The 20,711-nt window shown below is 35.3% G+C and overlaps 1 protein-coding gene across 1 annotated transcript in view; it reads right to left on the minus strand.

The window, feature by feature from the left end:
• Ell2 (elongation factor for RNA polymerase II 2) overlaps positions 1-20,711 on the minus strand; it is a 78,244-nt gene that overhangs the window by 47,871 nt on the left and 9,662 nt on the right. Inside the window, exon 2 of the mRNA XM_005326147.4 lies at positions 8,772-8,819. Coding sequence (XP_005326204.2) covers positions 8,772-8,819 — 48 coding nt within the window. The remainder of the gene's footprint in view (positions 1-8,771; positions 8,820-20,711) is intronic.

The following is a 20,711-nucleotide window of genomic DNA, read 5'->3' on the forward strand; positions in this document are numbered from 1 at the left end:
ACCTGCCATTGTTCTTAATTAGTGTGAACAAAATTTGACAAAAGGAGCTTTTTAGTAATTAAAAGTAACACTACTCCTAAACTAGCATTCTTCATAGTTGAAAAAAATTCTTAAATATAGCTTCATACCAAAAATCCATCTGTAAATCTACCTCTTTTTTCTTCTTACTACTGGATATTCAGAAATAATTAAACCATAGAAAAAAAATCCTTTGAAGTTGCTTCTTAAAAATCCTTTTCCTCCAACTCTCCAAAGCTAATGCCTCCTGGATAGCTCCATGTTGATAGAACAAAGTTTGGAAAGTTACCTGAACATGTACATCATGTCCCAAACATACCATATCTTCTATCTCTGCCTGCTGCCATCTATTTCAAATCATGAATAATGGCTTCACCATCCATTCAAATGCTCAAATAATAAATGCTGAGCTATCCTTGACTCTTCTTTCTTCATCCTTCCCATATATAAGGAATAACTAAGTCAAGGCAGCATGTTATATTGCAAATCTGGCAACATCGCTCCCTGGTTAAAAGCTTTTTAAATAGATGATGATCTCCTACAGTGTTTCCTAAACCATAGCCTGAAACCTACTAGAAAGTCATGACATTAATTTAGTGGATTGTGATCAGGATTCTTTTAAATAAAAGATAACACAATAGTGTGAATGTGAACACCTACATGTGTAAAGGATCACAAAGTAAACTGTCTTAATGAAAATTGTCTATAATTGTGTTTGAAAGACATTCATCTACAGAAGTGGTTTTATTTAATTAGAAAGGTCAAAGATCTCACTCAGAAACTGATGACAGCCACAAAACTTCTCCTGAGAAGAGGTGTATGTGTTTGTACACATGTGGACACTTATATTCTCATTACAGCGAATATAACTATCATAAGGAAGCCTGTGGGGAAAACTTTTAAAGTCCAGATGTCCAGATCTCATCACACCTCCAGAGAGACTTAGTAAGTAAGAAGCACTGATCTTCGGGGTGAAATTTTAACTTCTTAAGAAGGTGGGGGCATTTCCCATACCAGATTGCCACTTTGCTTATGCTGAACCTCAGGTCTGAAAAGTATTCCCACCACCCCCTTGTCCGCCAACTCCTGATAATCCAAACCTCAGCTCAAACACATTTTTCTGAGGCCTCAATGACCATCGCTTTTTCCTGTGCTAGTCAGGAAGGTGTTCAACCAATGTTTATGTGAATGTGAAAATAAATAAAAATGCTCATTAAACACTATTATGAAAAGGTACATTAGTGCAGCAGTGGGAACAGATGCCTAGGTCTGAGTACAGGCTCCTTCAACATATAATAAGAAATAATACTGCAGAAACTTCAGCAAGTAATGTAGTTTCCAAGGCATAGTTTACACATGAGCACAATGGGAGTATCTGCTTCATAGCATTGCTGTGAGGATTAAATGAGAATAATATTTGCAAGTGCTTAGTATAGAGTTCTTGGCAGTAATATTCAAGAAATTTTAAGGTAATTGTTGAAAAATTATTGGAATTTGTAAATGAAATAATAGAATAGGTGCTTGTCCAATTTATTTTAAATATAGAACAAATTATAAGACCCTAGAGGAATTTGAAAATTCTTAGCCTGATATGGCAAATTCAAAGCATGTTTGTGGGCTCTGAAAGCCTAAGTCTACAAAACTCTTCCTCTGAACTTGTTTTCAAACAAGCTACTTTGATAAGTAAACATTTTTGACTCAAAGACAAAGTTGAGAACATTTTTGTTTCATAGTCTTGTTCTTTCCAGTTTAAATCACAATTCAAGAATGGTTATAAAAATATACCTTCCTAGCATAAGTGAAGCACTGGGTTTGAGCCTTAGCACCACATAAACATAAATAAATAAATAAAACAAAACAGCAGTTTAATATAATATTACATATTAATATAATGTATATTATATATTATATTAATTTAATATATATTATGTTAGTATAATATATATTATGTTCATATATATTTTATATATATAATTTATATATATAATCTACAATATATACTTTCCCTGTAAATTTATAATATATACTTTTCCATATTGTCTAACATATCAAGCTATTAGTAATAAGCAAGTCAGTCAAGGCTGGACTCAGCAAAGAAAGCTTCTGAAAAGATTCTAGGCAAAACCTTACTACAGCAAACAGGAACTCTCTAAATACTGTATTGCTGCTGTTCACTGAATCTAAGATACCAGCAATTGTAAGAAAATTCCGAATTTTATGTACTACTATGTAAAATACTGACAAACTGTGACATCATACCAAGATGTCACTGATCATGAAATACTTCCAAGTTCAAAAAACAATGTTAAAAAAACAAAAACAAAACAAAACAAAAAACCAAAATGATACCTTGGAATCAAGGACACATAGATTTGTTTAAGTGCATATTAAATATTGTTTGGAATAAGATTTGAGACTTGGACATAATTTTACAAAGATTTATTTTTCCTGCTTTCAATTTTGAATTTCTTAAAAATAAGTCTCTTGCAAGATAGTCTTGTATGTCTGGAATGGAGCCTTGTGCATAGTGAGAGGTCAAAAGACAATTAAATAATGCTTAGGGTTCAAATTTAAGGGATGTTTTAAGTATAAGAACCATGGGAAACCTAGAAGGGTAAAATTATTATTTTCCAAGCTTAAATAAGTGAGTGCTATTAAAGTGACATTGTCTGCAATGAAGATGACTCAGTTTCACAAGTTTTAGTTTTTAGTGAGGGAAAAAAAAGCCATCAGTGGCAGAGTTTAACAAACAGATAATGTCAGTTAGGAATAAGAAGTAGCATTTTAAGGTTTTATTTACTTCATCTATACTGTCCATCACAGTGCCTCAATGTTTGCTGAATAAAACCAGTAATCAACTCATTGCTAAGCACTTTATGGTGTTTGTGGCATCTTCAGATTTCAGTCATAGTTCCAATCCCTGTTTTCCAAGGTGATGAGGTTTGCTGAAGGACAGACTAGAGGAGTACCCTTGTCTGTGCTCCTGTTGTGGGGGCCTGTCTTACTATAGCCCTTTCTGAAGCCTGTGCAAAGCTGTGGTCAGTAAGTACTTTCAGATAGTTTCTTCAGACACCTAAAACAGAGTCAGCTGCCCTCCCACTCTCTGCTATTCTGAACTCTTTGAAGGCAGAGCTGGCCTAGATTCATCTTGCTTGGGGTCTATAGTGGTTCCTGGTCATATTATGAAGACAGGGACAATGAATTTTGCTCACTGTTTCTGCTTATGTAGCAAATGCAGAGGCTGGTTCTTATCCAGAAAGAGAAGGAGGGCAGAGGTGAATATTAACATAAAATAGAGAAGCCGGTCAATTTACAGTTGTATGATTCCCTTATTGTATGAGATAACAAGTTTCCAGGGGCAGCTCAGACCCTTAGCTAAAATAAAATTTATAAAAGTGTGTGTGTATGTGTGTGTGTACATATCAAATTTAAACATTTTTAAAAATTAGGTAATTTTTAATTTTATTAATATCTTAATAAACTAATGTGGTTAGAGCTGTCATTCAATGTGAACATTAAAATGAATGCTATCTACACATCAATCACTGAAATATTTAAAAAATTAAAACAGAGCTGCCATTATAAATGGATATAATTTTAACATCCTTCTAGTATTAATTACATTCAGGGCCAAGATTATGAAGGTAACTGTTAGTCAGCAACCTTCTGAGCAGACTGACTAAACACAACCATTGGCAAAACCAGTGGGCTAGCCAAACCAAAAGTGGCAGGGGAAAGCAGTCAGAGGAAAGGTATATCATCTAAGAAGGAATGGCAGTGTTGGGGATTTATTTTTGTCTTTACTGCTTGTTTCAAGCTGATAGTTATCTTTGCTTCCCAGGTACCAAGTCGGGTAGAGAAGGGCAGTCTGCGGGAAGCATTTTCAAGGCGGTTGATATTGCCTACTAATTTCAAATACTGTATAATTTAGTTTTTCAGACTCAATCTTCTTCCCAGCCCCCAGAAGGAAAATTGAATAATTAATCAAGTATTTCTGAAAGCTGTGCTAAACTTGAAGATTTAACCAAAAAAAAAAAAAAAAAAAAGAAAAAGAAAGAAAGAAAAAAGAAAGAAAGAAAGAAAAGAAAAGAAAAGAAAGAAAAGAAAATTCAACTCTATGTTCTTTGGAGTTAATGACTCTCTTCCATGAGTTTTATAGCATCATTCAAGCCTTTAAAGTTACCAGTTAAATGCCGATTTAAACTTCAGAAGGTCACCATGCCTTTTTGGGAGGCATACATTTAGAACTTGTTTGGCTGGCTATTCCTTGTTCATTCTTGGAAAAGTGTGTGCAATGCAGTGTTTCACTCAGTGTAGAAAATGCATAATACTCTTAAGAAAATATTTTCTATATTCAATTCTTTTCTTAATAATCATTTCTAAAAATTATACATGTAAAATTAACTTCTAATTTCTAAGGCCTCTGGGATTGCTGAGTCTGAAATAAGCAATTAAATTAGAATTTTGGAGCAGCAATCTCATGACAAATACTGAGTTAATTTGAGGCCTGGAATCTCATACTGTGATAAAGTTAACATTGTTTCTCATTGCCCAAAGGAATCATCCCTGGACATCAGTCCCTGAAGCCATAGGCAAATCAACTAACGACAGCACCATGAGCCAGTAGGTGTGGCCATCATTTGCTGTTGAAAACCTTGCCATTTCAGATTGTATCTCAATTATTCCACAGATCTACCTCTGTCTGCGTGTGTTTGTGTGGTGTATGTGTGAGCACAGTTCTTAATAGGCTTGGAATTTTACATTCCTACTGCCAGGATATCACATTTTACATCCACCAAAACCTTTGTTTAAAAAGCTGATTCATACCAGTCCCTAATGCACACTACACCTTGTTCCTGATAGTCCCCTGTTCCTACAGTCCCTTGTTAGTGGATGGTTCTGGTTAAATCCTTTATTTTTAATTCTTTCCTGAGTATTAGTATATGTGTGTTTGTCAGGCTGTGAGTTCCCTGAGAGAAAGTCTATGTCATATACATCCCTGTGTCTTTTCATTCTAAGGCACATGATAAAGCACTTGCCTTCAATAAGAGTAAAAAGAATGTGCAATAAAATAAGAAATAAGCAGAACGATAAACTAAGCTATTAGTATATTCATTGATTAGGCAACTGTTTATAGTTTGGAATAATTATGTTCCAATAACTTGGAATAATTATGTTACTGTATCTGTAACAATTGCCATTATGAAAAAATACTAAGTAAATCTACTTCCAGCAATTCTTCTTTTAAAGCTATATATACAGTATAGAGTGAAGAACAGTCACTGTAGCTATAGCTATAGCCTCTATTAACTATGTCTTTAGATAAGAAACTTTCAGTAAGCATAAAAATATGGAGTTCAGTTTTTAAAAATTCATTAGAATGCACATCTTTGAAAAATGTTTACCTGCTGCATTTTTACTGTCTGGTTAAAATGTAGAGATAGAATTATCCTGACTTTTATAAACCTCATTTGACAACAATGATAGAGCCTTTGGAAACTGGGCAGATTATACCAACACATCCCTCTGAATTTGTAACTTGAATTTCAACGCAGTAGGCCACATGGATTTATCAGCTCTCTTTTTTTGTACAAATATGCTGCTCTATAGATATTTATAATCACAGTAAACCTTTAGTTATGAGTAAGTATCCTAGGTATGCATTAGAACTGTTAAGATAATTGGTTGGCCCCACCCTTCAGAATCAACAAGGCATTTAGATGATGTATCCAGTTCCTGACATTCATGAGTTTAGTTATCAGAATCAACAGCTCCCATAGATATTTTTATCTTTTTGAATCCAGAAAATGCTTTCAGTGACCATCCAATTTCCTGAATGCCCTTTTTCGCTAAAGGAAAGGGGTGTGCTGAACTGTGAAAGATAAAAATTTCTTTATTTTTATTTTTTAAGCTATAAAAGCTGCTGCTCAACTCTGATGGTAAAAAATCCAAGTTATCAATGATTCTTAGAATTTTTACTCATACTTTAATGTTTCGATCTGAATTTATTTAGAAGTTAACTTCAACCTAGGAGAACATGTTCAAGCAGAAAAGTAAATATACTTAAAAGTTAACCTGCCAAGACTCAAATTCTGGCCTCCTAAAGAAAGACATTACTGAGGGGGAAAAATCCTATAATTAGTAACAAGGAACAGCATAACCATGTGGTACTTAGCATAAGTCTCCTCCGGGAAACAGGAGATAATTTTAACATGCCATGCTCACTTTTAAAAGGATATTTTAGCAGGCTTCAGTTATGCTTCAAATATGCCTGCATGACACTATCATGATAGTTAAGGTACATTTTCAATCATGTCTGGTGTAAGAAGACAAAATTTCTAACTAAGGGTAAGTATCTTTGGAGGGAAATCTACATTTAAATCTTCCAATTTCAAATCCTAAGCATTTTCCGCATAGGAAAACTCTTTAAGCATACTTCCTCAAGGCTTTTAAGCAATCAGCATGGGTAATGCTAACTTATCATGGCTCTCCAGAAAAACAGAGGAACACTGTACAGAAGACCCTCACATTTATGGCTCTGCATATTCCCTGTAGGCTGTGCCAACCCACTCTTTCCCCTGTAATGACTCTTTGTTTTTACTAAGTCCCAAAGGGCTGGGGAGAGCTCTGCAAAGAGAAGGGGGGAGGGCAGATGGAATGCAGCTGCAGGCTCTAAAACAATGCTGAGTCCATATATTTTGTTCCCAGTTAGAATAATAAAAAGGGAGGGGGGGGCGGTTAAGAAGACAGATCCAGAATAACCAAGGTAGGAGCAAGTACCCTATAGCTCTCATTCTGCTGCCCACTTACTCCTCTTCTGTACCAAATCCAACCACCATTCACTTGGGTTAAAAAGCTTATCTGCTAAAATTCAAACATCCATTAAGATTTAAACCTACCAGCTATTTATAACTAAATTATTTTTATCAGCAATCTATATTCAGGAAAGGGATAGAGTGGGAAGAAGAGTGTTATAGGCAAATATAAACTAGGGAAGCTTGGACACATGGGGCCAGGAACACTATGGGGAAAGATAGGTGGAGAATTTGGAAAAGAAGGCCCAAGCTTTCAAATATAATCTACTTGCTTTGCAATGGTGCTTAAGTCCTGAGGCAATTAGTATGTCAGCAAAAACCATGATCCTTCCAAGATTTCTAAAAGCTGCAAGTGTCAGAATGGAAGTTTGAAAGCATACATATATTGTTCACTATCATTTAGTCTTCTAATCTAATTCAGTGCCTCCTAAGAAAGTAGCCTTTACTTGCATTTCCCTAACCTTAATGTCACAACTGGATTAAAGAGAGAATTGAGAGAAGCAGCAGCCCATAACAAGTATGGCCTTAAGATCCCTAGTGAGAGAAATGCAGCTCCAACTTTACTTTCCCCCTTAGCCATTGCTCTCCCCTTCCAAATAACCCTTTTCTGAAAATCCATGGAGCCCTCTGGGACTCAAGGACTTAGGTCTGCCTCTGGAACATTCCTTCAAATATTACCAATGCCATTAAAACCTGCAGAAAAACTCAAGAAGCCTTACATAAAGGGTTGAACTAACTCCTCAAATATAGAAATCAGTAAGCACTAAAGACTACCTAAAAAGCTATACAACAGAATTCAGAAGAATGCTTGTTCCAATTAGGATCCCATTCATGAACACTCAGTTACTGAGGGTGGGGGCGGGGGGGAGGACTTCATTGTAAAGCTGTCACTAGAAGAAAATCCCTGATCCACACAAACATCTTCTTGAAGTTAACATTACACAACAGATTTAGAAGTACTGTACTTTTAGTTGAATGATATAATTAATCTGACTCTCAAAATGTCTTCAAGTTATAAAGTTTAGAACCACTGTATTTATTTACATAAACATTTTTGCATTTCGTAACATTAAAAAATCATAAGCATATAGATTTAGAATAAACAAGAGTATGATCATCCTCCCTCAGTTTGCCTTTTTCATAGCTCGATCTTACAGATCTTCTAGATATCCATACTATAAGCCGGTACATAGGGATAGAAATGCATATTGACTTCAATGAGGAAACAGTTTATTTTATTACTATCAAATATTAATAATAATAACTTAAAATAATATTGATATTATTGTAAAATTTATTATATACTGCAAACACACAATACATTGGTCAATTTTATTAAAAGTTATCACATATTATGCTTTTTTTTGGTGATGGGATTTATCCCAGAGCCTCTCACATGTCCTTACCACTGAGCTACACCCCAGCATATTTTGCTTTTTATTATAGCAATAAAATAGACACAGAAATCAGTTCATTTTATACACTGAAAAAGCTTAATTTCTATTCATATATCTCATTTCCTAGCATATATAATTTTAAAATTGAGGGTACAGACAGCAAATTTTATTAATAGTAACAAAATCACATATTCATAACATGCTTAAAATAAATAATTCTTTATGGAGATTTTGTTGTGGCAAATAAAACATTCATACAAAACTTTGATGTTTGAACCTTCAATAAAAGGTTCAAATATGCAATTATTCATGATTTAGGGTAAAATTTCTCAACAGCTATATCTGAATTATTTTTTAAAGAAATTAAGAAAAAAAGATAATTCAAGTGTCTTAATCAAAGAAGTCAGAAACTTTTGTTTAGTCACAAAGTTCACCAAATATGAGTGACCAATGATATTAAGAGTGCCAAGTTAAAGTAAATTTCAAACTCTGTGGCATATAAAAAGAATATTAAATATTTTTGCTCAATAACAGTACTCACCCCTTGAAGCCCTTGGAACTGAATCGAAGGTCGAAAAGGAATTGAATTCTATTAAAAGAAATATAAGAAACAAAAATGTAAACCTCGGTTATGGTGACACAGAACTAAATACGTAAACTTTAAATCGATGTATTTAGTCAGTGCCATCGTATATGAAAATGTCTTTTCACCATGTGCTTACTTTCACATGTCAACATATTACAATGCTTTGACAAACTGTTTACATTTCTCTGAACCATATAAATTAAAGGTATTTTTTGGTTGTGTAGCTAATGGTGTTTTTGAAATTGGCTAACATGATTTGTAAAACTAATTAGTATTCTAATTCAATTGTATATTAAAAATTCTTGCTTAATTTCCTGACATATTTTTAATACAGATGAGGAAAAGGAAGAGATAATTGGAGAATTTTAAAAAACTCCAATACAAATATAAAATTAAAATATTCAGGATCGACTCAAGTTTTCCACTTTTTCACATTTTATCAAGCTTTTACTTGAAGGTCACACAGGTTACTAATATTCTCACAGATTCTTTCTAGGAGAACATAATTCCTAGAACAATGATTTGTTTTTTTAATTATGAGTTTGGTCATCTTTATAACTTCAGTATTGTATCACAGAGTTATGCTATAATTTTAATTATCAGTAACTATCCCCAGCATAATTTTCTATATCCAAAGTTACCAATATGTTTTCCCAAGGGAATGCTTTTCTAAATTGTTAGAAGGCATCTATAGGAAAATCAGCTTTGAATAGTACTTAATAGTGATGGCAGTCCGTGAATTATTTTTCACACCCTTATATCCAAATCCACAAACAGAAACAAAGGTTTCTGGTCTAATCTTTACCGTACCCCTTCCCACTCCCCTGCTCTACCCCACCCCAGCCCACCCCTGCCATGCCCATAGAGGTGGCCAAGTGTCCTTCCCATAAACTACAGCATATAACCTACTACTTCTAATTACTTCCTGAAACTTACCTGCAGATTTAAAAGTTTACTAATCAGGATTATAATAAACTGGGGTGGGGGAGTATAGTGCCTCTTTAAAAAATGGAAAACCTCAATATAAAATATAAAGCAGTAATATTATTTACAAAAATGGATAACATCTTGGGGAAAATATATAATGCAAACTATTATCACTGTCTGACCACTAAGAAAAGATAATATAACTCTAGATTTATTAATAGAATCAAAGTACTACTGGGGGACAAATTCATTTCTGGTGAGGGAAAAGTGGGTTTTTTAAAAAGTGAAGATAAAAAGATAGTGCTTGAATTTTTAAAACAAAATTTTTAGTAGTGAATCATTCTAATTTGTGGGCTTTTTAAAAAAAATAGAAAATAGATGGGCTGGGGTTATGGCTTAGCTTAGTGCTCACCTTGCATATGCAAGGCCCTGGGTTTGATCCTCAGCATTACATAAAAATAAAAAATAAAATAAAGGTATAAATAAAGTAGAAAATATAGATACTATTCATTAGGAGAAAACCCCCATCCAAACTACCTTCCATGGCTAAACTTACTCTTCCTGAAGTAATAAAAGTTGCTGAGGCTAGAAGCCATACTTTGTGTTGAAGTAGGTGGCCCTACAAGTTAGGTAACACAGATTCAGGTTCCAGCTTTTTTGCTTTTTTCATTTTTAAAATTTTAATTTGTTATATATGACAGAAGAACGCATTACAACTCATATTACACATATAAAGCACAATTTTTCATATCTCTGCTTGTACACAAAGTAGAGTCACACCACTTGTGTCTTCATACATGTACTTAGGGTAATGATGTCCATCTCATTCCACCATCTTTCCTACCCCCATGCCCTTTCCCTTACCCTTCCTCCTCTTTTCCCTTTTGCCCTATCTAGAGTTCATCTAATCCTCCCATGCCCCACCCCTGCCCATCCCAACCACATTATGAATCAGCAGTCTTAAATCATAGAAAACATTGGCATTTGGTTTTTGGGGATTGGCTAACTTCACTTAGCATTACATCCTCCAACTCCATCCATTTACCTGCAAACACCATGATTTTATTCTCTTTTAATGCTGAATAATATTGCATTGGGTATATATACCACATTTTCTCTATCCATTCATATACTGAAGGACATCTAGGTTGGTTCCACAGTTTAGCTATTGTGAATTATGCTGCTAACATTGATGTGGCTGTGTCCCTATAGTATGCTGTTTTTAAGTCCTTTGGGTATAGATTGAGGAGTGGGATAGCTGGGTCAAATGGTGGTTCCATTCCCAGTTTTCTAAGGATTCTTCATACTGCTTTCCATATTGGCTGCATCAATTTGAAGTCCTACCAGCAATGTATGGGTATGCCTTTTCCCCCACATCCTCGATAACACTTATTGTTATTTGTATTCATAATAGCTGCCATTCTGACTGGAGTGAGATGAAATTTTAGAGTAGTTTTGATTTGCATTTCTCTAATTGCTAGAGATATTGAACATTTTTCATATATTTGTTGATTGACTGTATATCTTCTTCTGAGAAGTGTCTGTTCATTTCCTTGGCCCATTTATTGATTGAGTTATTTGTGTTTGAGGTGTTAAGATTTTTGAGTTCTTTATATATCCTAGAGATTAGTGTTCTATCTGACGTTCAAATAGTAAAATTTTGCTCCCAAACTGTAGGCTCTCTATTTACCTCACTGGTTGTTTCTTTTGCTGAGAAGAAGCTTTTTAGTTTGAATCTATCCCATTTATTAATTCTTGATTTTAATTCTTGCACTACTGGAGTCTTGTTAAGGAAGTTGGGGCTTAAACTGACATGATGGAGATTTGGGCCTACTTTTTCAGGTTCCAGCTTTAACAATGTGTCCATCAGCCCTATCTCCTGAATCTGACCATTTCCTTGGAGGCTGATTACACTTTCCTACTTGACTACTTTCAATTCACATGCTGCCTTCACTTCTCTGGAACTTGAAAGTCTGCATCATGCTCATCATCTCTTCTTCAACAAATAAATGAGATTTTTTCCCCCAATTTTCAGATTGCTGATTTCTCCACTGTATATTACCTCTTCCTTATACTTAGAGACACCAGTTTTCTCAGGTGTTTGATCATACATTTCATTTCAAAAGCTAGCTTCCTTTCCTCTTTCTATACCCACTCCTTTCTGGAGGTTCACCATACCTGTTGGTAATGACTAAATCTCTTGTCCAGTCCTCATCTGGCATTTTTCTACAGTTGTCTGCTTACTCCTGCCTACAGGGTGCTTTATATTAGAAACTCTCAATACAGCAAACTTTTACTGACTGGCAAACACTAACTCTCCTATCTCCAGCCTCCCCAACCAACCTGGTTGCTGAGGGCCATTACCAAGTAGGAATGACGCATCGAAATTTCCTTGCCAAGCGTACCCCATGCTGCTTAGAGGACATTTGATGGGACATTGCATGCATGCTTTAATGAGGTGACCTTGCTCAAGGACCAAGGCAGATCCGGGTTTAGAGCTGATCAGGTTTGAGGAAGTAACCGGCTCCTTGAGTTTAAGGCGTTGCCAATTTAAGATAATGGGTTTTAGGGAAGTTGGAAGTTGAAGATTATTGCTGGGATTAGGGTGTTCCTGCTGCTTGTTCCCATTAAGTTCTCGTGAGATTAAAATGGGATTTGGAGATAGCCTCGTGGAGTAGATGGATTGTGCGGGTAGACGGCAGAACGTGTTTGCCCCTGGACCTGTGTGGAGGTGGTGTGAGAGCTGGAATAAAGAATTGCTGTTTGAACCTACAAAGCTGTGAGTGCCTCGTGATTCTGGTGCCAAGCCGAGACATTGGCCTTGGCATTTTGGTGGCCCGTACGTGAGATGTCTGAAGCTTGGGGGTAAGTGAATTTGCTCACTCCTGAAGGAGAGCAAAAAAAATGGGTGACCATTTCAAAAAACAACGTGTTCTTGTTTTGATTTATTTTGTTTTTATTTCAAGTTGCCTGTTCCTAGAACTTTCTCAGGCAAACTGGGGAAAATGGTTGACTCAAGGTTTGAATTTGTTCGCCTCCGAGGTAGAGAGATTGTTAGAGGAAGGTGGCAACCCAGTAAGACCAAGAAAAATTAGGGCATATGTTGATACAATACAAAAATGTAGCCCATGGCTTTTTAAAGATGGGTTATTAAGTATATCAATGGGACCATCATGGTATCCTGTAGAAGGATTTTTCTTCAACAAGAAAGAGATGGCTAGTTCTGTTTACTACATTTGTCTAAGATCTTGGTTTTTACAGATATCTGATTAATTTACAAAGCTAAAGTGTTAAAATATCAACCACTAAATATGAAATCAAATACTCTTTACTTATTAAGCTCCATAAGGTAATATATTTAAACATTATGTGTGTTTTCATAAATTGGTGAATGAAAAAAAGTTTAATATTGCTTTGGTCTGTGTCTTTGCTAAACAAGGTTACTAAGAGTTAAGATTCTATCATGTGTAATTTATATACAAAGAGTATAAGAAGTTTCAGTTGGGTTTCAATTACAGTATAATAGTACCTTAGAAAACATAAAAGTATTTCATCTTATTAAAGTGGAGTAATTTTATAAGGGTTGTTTCAGAATGTGAATTTATAAAAAGTGTTAATGGTTAAAAAAGGGATATAAAAAGGTTCAAGATGTGGAAATATATTTTAATATAAAAGGTTAAAGGTTAAATAAATGTTTCTAGATGAGATAATCTCTGTATGGTAAAGTAAAAAGTTGTAAATGCCATTTAAAAAGATTTTGAGGAAACTAGACTTACTTTATAAGCTTGAGAAAGGAAGAAAGAAGAAAAAGGTATTTGTACATGGCAGATTGAGACAAAGCTTCTTAATGGAGTTAAAAAAAAAAAGCCTTTGGTTGAAGGGCAGCCATGTAAACTAATATTAAGCGATTTAAACAGAATATAAGCCTCGTTTAAAAGAGTGAAGCTGTAGGTGGTGAAAAAGTACATTTAAAAGTACAGTATAGAAGATAATTGGAAGGCTTTGAAAGGTTAAATTGAAGGTGGTCGAGATACCTTCATGGCGGATAAAAGATTCCTTTACTCATCAAACTATTAACTATTAAAATATATTTATTAAACTAAAAAGAGGGAGATGAGATAATCTTTGTGTGGTAAAGTAAAAGGTTGTAAAATATCTAAATAAGTTGCTAAAGGCTTTAAAAGGTTAAATTGAAGGTGGTTAAGATGCCTTCATGAAGGAGAAAAAAAAAAAACCCATGAAAATGGGAAGATAATAAGATAAAAGATTTAGATAAAGAAGATTAAAAATTTGAAGTGGAAAACTTCAAAAACAGAAGTACAGAAAGGTAAAAAAAAGAGAGAAGATGTAGAAAGATAAAAAAGATATAGGAAGATAAAAAAGATGTAGAAAGACAAGAATTTTTAGCCCACAAAATAGGAAACAAGAAAACTAGGAGAGAAAAAACAACTAAGGGTAAATATAAAAACCTTAGAAGAAAAGTAGAAGATAGAAATAAGATAAAAATGGTTGAAAATGTCAAGTAAAGATATTTCAGATAGAAAATGCAAAAGGCTAAGACAACTATGGTTTTAAACCACATCTAAAAATTAAAAGGACTAAAATAATTCTAAAAACTAAGGCAAAATGCTTTTGAAAGACTTAAATTTAAAAGGATCTTATAGGGGTATATATCCCCCAAAGATAAACTTAAAATAACCCTTTTTTTACTCTAAACTTTTTAAATTTGGATTCATCAGGACTTAATGCTGTGGAAAGACATATGTATCCAAAAAATGTACATAAGCCTAAGGTACTTTGGAAAGATATTCTAACAGGACAATGGAAAGCTTCTGACCCAGTTATTGTCTGGAGTCGGGGTTCCGTTTGTGTGTTCCCACAGGGAGAACAGCAGCCGATTTGGATTCCAGAGAGGTTAACCAAAACAATTTCTACAGAAAAAGAAGATGATTTGACTGAAATCCATAACAGCTGAAATCCAGAGCTCCAGCTTGGCTATTCTTACATCTGCGACAGTGATTAACCACGGTGCCTTTTTTTCAATATCTATTTTATTATTGCATTTTTCCCACATCATAAAGTTCTATTTTATTTTTTGAGCTCATACAAACCTAGGTTAATATTTTTCTGATCAGTTTTGTTTTTTGACTATGTTTTATTTTTTGACTGTGGAGTTTTTAAACATTGCAATGGAGATTTTACCTAGGTAAAGCTACAAGGCCGTTATTATTGTCTTATATGTTGTATGTTATGTGTGCCCTGTTTTGTGTTGCATGTCAGTATGTGTGTATGTTCATATTTTTATATGAGGAGCGCTCATGAAAAAATGGATCCGAATTTTTTTTTATTCACGTGATTTAAGTGGTTTAATCTAATTAGGTAAACAGCTGTTAATGATTGTTTTCAAAGGTGGTTAATAGATCTGTTTGCTTACTATTGTTTTTAAAGGTGATTAACAGATCTGTTTGTTTACTTTCACTTTTCCTTTTCATTATATTTAATAATTCTGTTCAGGATAATGTCTCTTTAACATCATTGCCAGAATTCCCATCTCCATCCCAGTGCCGGTGAAGACTAAGAAAACCAAACTACAGCTTCTATGATAGCTACCACAGTAAACTGATGCATCAATGAATATAACTCAACAAGTAATGCTCAATCAAGGACTTGATTTACTTTGGGAGGAAATGGACATATTGATAGACTCTTCCACTTTGAACTGCCTGCAGAACTTGCCTGGACTATATATCAGTTGCATGCATTGTGAACTATCGTCTGGTGCAGCGAATTGTGGTACTGCTGGCATATTTTTGCTGATGGTGTCACCAGTGATGCAATTTCCTTGCCAGCGCATCCCATGTTAATTGTGGTAATGCTGACATCTTTGCTGATGGTGTCACCAGTGATGCAATTTTTCCAAAGGAGCCGTCAATTGGCTTGGTGTCGTGGCATTTCTGTATCTTCCTCCCTTCTACTAGTGATGGTCTAAAATTTGGGGGCCAACAGAGGTGAGGCAAGAACCTCACCCCCCCACTGGCACCAAGGTTAAATTTGGGGGCCAACAGAGGTGAGGCAAGAACCTCACCCCCCCACTGGTGCTTAGGCCTATCCACAAGCATGGCTGAATGCTGGACCGGTAGTCAGCGACGGGTTGATCTGATTGCAGTGGATTCAACCTAAGACAGGGGACTGACGCCTAGAGGTCAGTTCATCCGATGACGGGTAAGAACCATATGTTGAATTGGACAACCTACCAGGCACGGTCCTAAGCCACATTGCTTGTTGTTTAATTAATCAGAAGGGGGGAGATGCTGAGGGCCATTACCAAGTAGGAATGACGCATCGAAATTTCCTTGCCAAGCGTACCCCATGCTGCTTAGAGGACATTTGATGGGACATTGCATGCATGCTTTAATGAGGTGACCTTGCTCAAGGACCAAGGCAGATCCGGGTTTAGAGCTGATCAGGTTTGAGGAAGTAACCGGCTCCTTGAGTTTAAGGCGTTGCCAGTTTAAGATAATGGGTTTTAGGGAAGTTGGAAGTTGAAGATTATTGCTGGGATTAGGGTGTTCCTGCTGCTTGTTCCCATTAAGTTCTCGTGAGATTAAAATGGGATTTGGAGATAGCCTCGTGGAGTAGATGGATTGTGCGGGTAGACGGCAGAACGTGTTTGCCCCTGGACCTGTGTGGAGGTGGTGTGAGAGCTGGAATAAAGAATTGCTGTTTGAACCTACAAAGCTGTGAGTGCCTCGTGATTCTGGTGCCAAGCCGAGACATTGGCCTTGGCACCTGGTACCTCTTTCCTACTGTCCTAGCAATGACATTTCTTTACTTTTGGTTTTTCAGGCTTACAACTTTAGAATTTATAGTCTCTTTACATCTCCTGTCCCCCAACCCATATTATAGTAATCCATTATATGTCATTAGAATCAGAATTCCAAATCCAGAAGAGAAATTGGAAATAATATAGTTGATGCCCACCATTCTATCCCCAGTCCTTCCCAGTCCCTGTGGTTGAGTAATAACTAATTATTAGTTATTACTAATAGTAGTTCAGTAATTACCTAAGCTGGGCTTTGCTAATTTCCTTCTCTCTCTCTCTCTCTCTCTCTCTCTCTCTCTCTCTCTCGACTGGGGACTGAATTTAGGGACACTCTACCACTGAGCTACACCTCCAGTCCTTTTTAAAAATTTGAGACAGGGTCTCTCTAGATTGCTTAAGGTCTTGCTAAGTTGCTGAAGTTGGCCTTGAATTTACAATTCTCCTGCCTCAGCCTCCTGAGTGGCTGGAATACAGGTGTATGCCACCGTACCCTGCATCTTGCTACTTTTCTTGTATTACCTTGTAATACACATATCTCCTTTGGAAGGTACAAGAATATGGGTTCCTAATTCCTCAAGCCAGAGTTTATATTTTAATTGGGGGGATACCTGAGGTTAAGTACTAGGTTAAGTCCTACTGGGAAGTATAGTAAGCATTCTCAGAAAGGAAAGGAGAGCATGAATTTTAATAGATGTCAGAAAAGTCAAAAGATTTATGGAACAAAATAGACTTTGAGTAGTAGATTAGAAAAAAATAAACTCCAGGGAGAGAGAGTGCCCTGAGGAAAAAAGCAAGGAGACAGGAATGGGTACTGTGTAGGAAGAGGGAAGGTGTGTGTATATACAGAATTCTTTCACACTAAAACACACCATAAAGGCTGGGAACTGAACCTAAGGCTCCTGCCTAAGAATTTGCTGTCCTCAAAATTTGCCTTTGCTTTTAGATTCTATCTGTCACAGAATAAATAGGACAGTAATTTAAATTTCAGATCTCAGGATATCCACCCTAAAGATTTATCACCCTGTGAAAGAATCCTGCCTTAATATCCTCCATAACCTCTTACTGATGATCTTTAAGTCTTGCCTCCCACGGGATAAATAATTGGGGGCTTTTCCTTTTCTGGATAAGAAAGTGAGCTGCTGAAAGAAATGTTTTGGGTGAAGGCAACTCTTTCAGCCATATGTAAAACAGATGGATTGGGGTAGGGGAGGGCTGGGGAAATGGCTTTGAAAACAGCTCGAGGGATGCTTTAGAAATACTCTGGAAGTAGTGATAAAGGCCTAAATTAGTATAACTATATCTAGAGCCCACAAGAGATGGTGGACAGTGCAGACATTCCCAAAGAAGACTGATAAGATGTGCTGACAGATTGAATATCAGGCACCAAGAAAAATGATGTCAAGGTGGCTCCAGGGTTACCAATCATCATTTCCAGGCAGTCTGCTGCAGACTTCCTCAACGTAAGCTTAGTCTGTAGCTTTAAAGCCCCTGGCCCATTTCAAGTCCTTATCACCTGGCACCTAGATAAAGGCCTTCCTTCCTTCCTTCAAGTACTTCCCAATCCTTCATGTAGCCAGCAGAACCTCTTAGCATGTCATACAGTCCACAGATGGTCCTCCCACCATATACCAAAGCACATCAAACTCCTCCACAGAACTCTATACCACTGATGCATTTGACCACTACATTAATAGGATAATTACTGGGAATAAGAAGTTCTAAAGTAAACGCCACTTTAAGCAGGTATCACAAGCATGTTAGTTTTTTGTCCAAATGTTTTTTAACCTAGTTTAACAGCAAACCTATGACCTCAATTCACTGTATCTTTAAAAAAAATTTTTTTAAAGCAAGCTACTTTTAAAAGTTGAAGTAATTATAGGTGGCCAAATAGGATCTGGCATGCTTTAAAAATAAATCTTACCTTACTAATTACATTCCCATAAGAAATAAGTTTTGGAAGGGCTTCAACCTTTGTTTTTTAGTTTTAATTAAATATTTGTACCAAGTAGCTCTTTCAAAATTCATGTAACCCTTTATATAGGCAGGACATTCTCAAGCATTGAAAAGAAGTACCAATAATAAAATGCTCATAAGTTTATTATACTGTTGATTTTTGCCATTAAAAACCAAAACTACTGCAATAAAACTTTGCTCATGACCAAAGAGATCTATGTTCACTTATTTCCAGGAATTATTCCTCAACATAGGACTATAAAAATAATACCTAATCTACTAAGCAGTTTTACTTATGTAATATTAATTTAATAATGTAATATTAATTCCTAAAATGATTCCTAGAGAGTGGGAGAGAAGTTTTCCACAGTTCTGTGGAATTGAATAGTCACTTACCTATTCGGGTAGTTTATAACTGTCTCTAAGTTAGATTTGCATTTAAGACACCTTCAGCTTCCATGCTGAGCCCATCATGAAATGCTTAACCCCAAATTACTCTGAATTATTCTTGAATTACTAAAACTAAACATTTATTACATACTTGTTGGTATTTACCTATGGATTTAAATTGTAATCAGTGTCATGATAAGTATACTGCAGAAAATTTCAAAGTCAAATATAATTTTGGAACTTTGCCCCAAACAAGCCATTTTCTATAAATAGTGATGGTACAGGTAACTGATTTAAGTGAGATTATTTTAAGAACTAATTATAAAATTCTAAAAAAAAATAGAAATAATTATATTTTGTTAGCCAGTTACCATTTATTGAATGCTTGAAATATATCAGACATGCTAATTATTTTTACTACCACCTTCATGGATTTTCACAAATGCCCTTGTAGGGTAGATACCTGGGTTCTTATTTCTCAGCTAAGTCTTATGAATATCTAAGGTCAGACAACTAAGTGACCTGGGACTCAAGCCTAGTAATACTTTAAGAACTATGCTCTTTCTATTACTGTCTCACTTTAAAAACTGTACTTTAATCCACCATTTTACACATAGCTAGCTTTTTCCTATCCTTCTCCAGCAAATAGGTGTATAAAATATGAAAAAATATAAAACAGACAGGACTAAGAACAGCGAATCGCTTTGGTTTTGCACTATGGCTTAAGGAGAGTATCAGGCAATTCAAGAACTTGTTTTCAGTTGTGCAAGTAAACAGTAAAAAATAGATATGATTTTCCTTGAGATATAACATATCAAATAGTTCATTTTCCTTCCTAAAAGAGGCACTACACTAGTTAAAAACATGTGGTTATGATTTTTTGTTTTAAGAGTTATTTTAGTCTTTGTTCTTTATAATATCACCTGACAGAGAATCCAAAGTCTATCCCATAATTATATTTTGACTACTGTAATAAAAAAATATTTAGACAGAGAGAAGAGGAAGAAAGAAAATAGGAGCTAAAGCAGGAAATAGCACAGGAAATCAGACAGTTGATCCTGAAAAATCAAATATACCAGCTCTTGTCAAAAGCCAGTAGAGATAATTTAGAGATAATGCAAACTGCTTTAATAAACAGCATCTCCTTTGTCTCAAACCTTTTATTAGATGCCTACAGAAGAGTCACTAATGCTCACAGAACCAATCTAGTATTTTGCCTTGTGAATTCATCCTACCTTAGTTGTAGAAGAAACTCCTTTTCTGTAGGTTTTGAATAACAAGATCAAAGAGCATATGTAGTAAAGAATAATTTCTTTCTAGCCATTACAACACAGAAAAATGATGTGTGAAAACAGTAGGAAGAAGGAAAAACACTAATCTATTTAGCACAATCCTTGTTTTGAAGGATAGCTTCTGAGAAACTAGATACCTGATACCAAATTAAAAGAACAAAATTTACTGTTGTCTTAAATCTTAGGATTTCAAACAACTTTTAAATGAACATGAAAGCCAAAAATGCTAGCTGAAAAACTAGCCAAATATTAGTTTCTGTGACCCAGCCTTTAAACCAACAATGCCTGAAGCACAACATCCCACTGTTTTTCCCCTCAAGAGCTTAATGTTGGCCTTATAATTATATAATAAACTTACATGTCAAATCTGACTTGTAAAAGCAAATAAAACTTTGCTCCTGGGGATCTTGATCTTTGGAGCAGAAGTATAAAGAGAAGTGGTAAAATACACTTAGATAAATAGAGATTATTTTGAAAAGACTATAAATTGATAAAAATGGAACAGCTAAA

The sequence above is a fragment of the Ictidomys tridecemlineatus genome, chromosome 1, assembly GCF_052094955.1.
Source record: "Ictidomys tridecemlineatus isolate mIctTri1 chromosome 1, mIctTri1.hap1, whole genome shotgun sequence".
NCBI lineage: Eukaryota > Metazoa > Chordata > Mammalia > Rodentia > Sciuridae > Ictidomys > Ictidomys tridecemlineatus.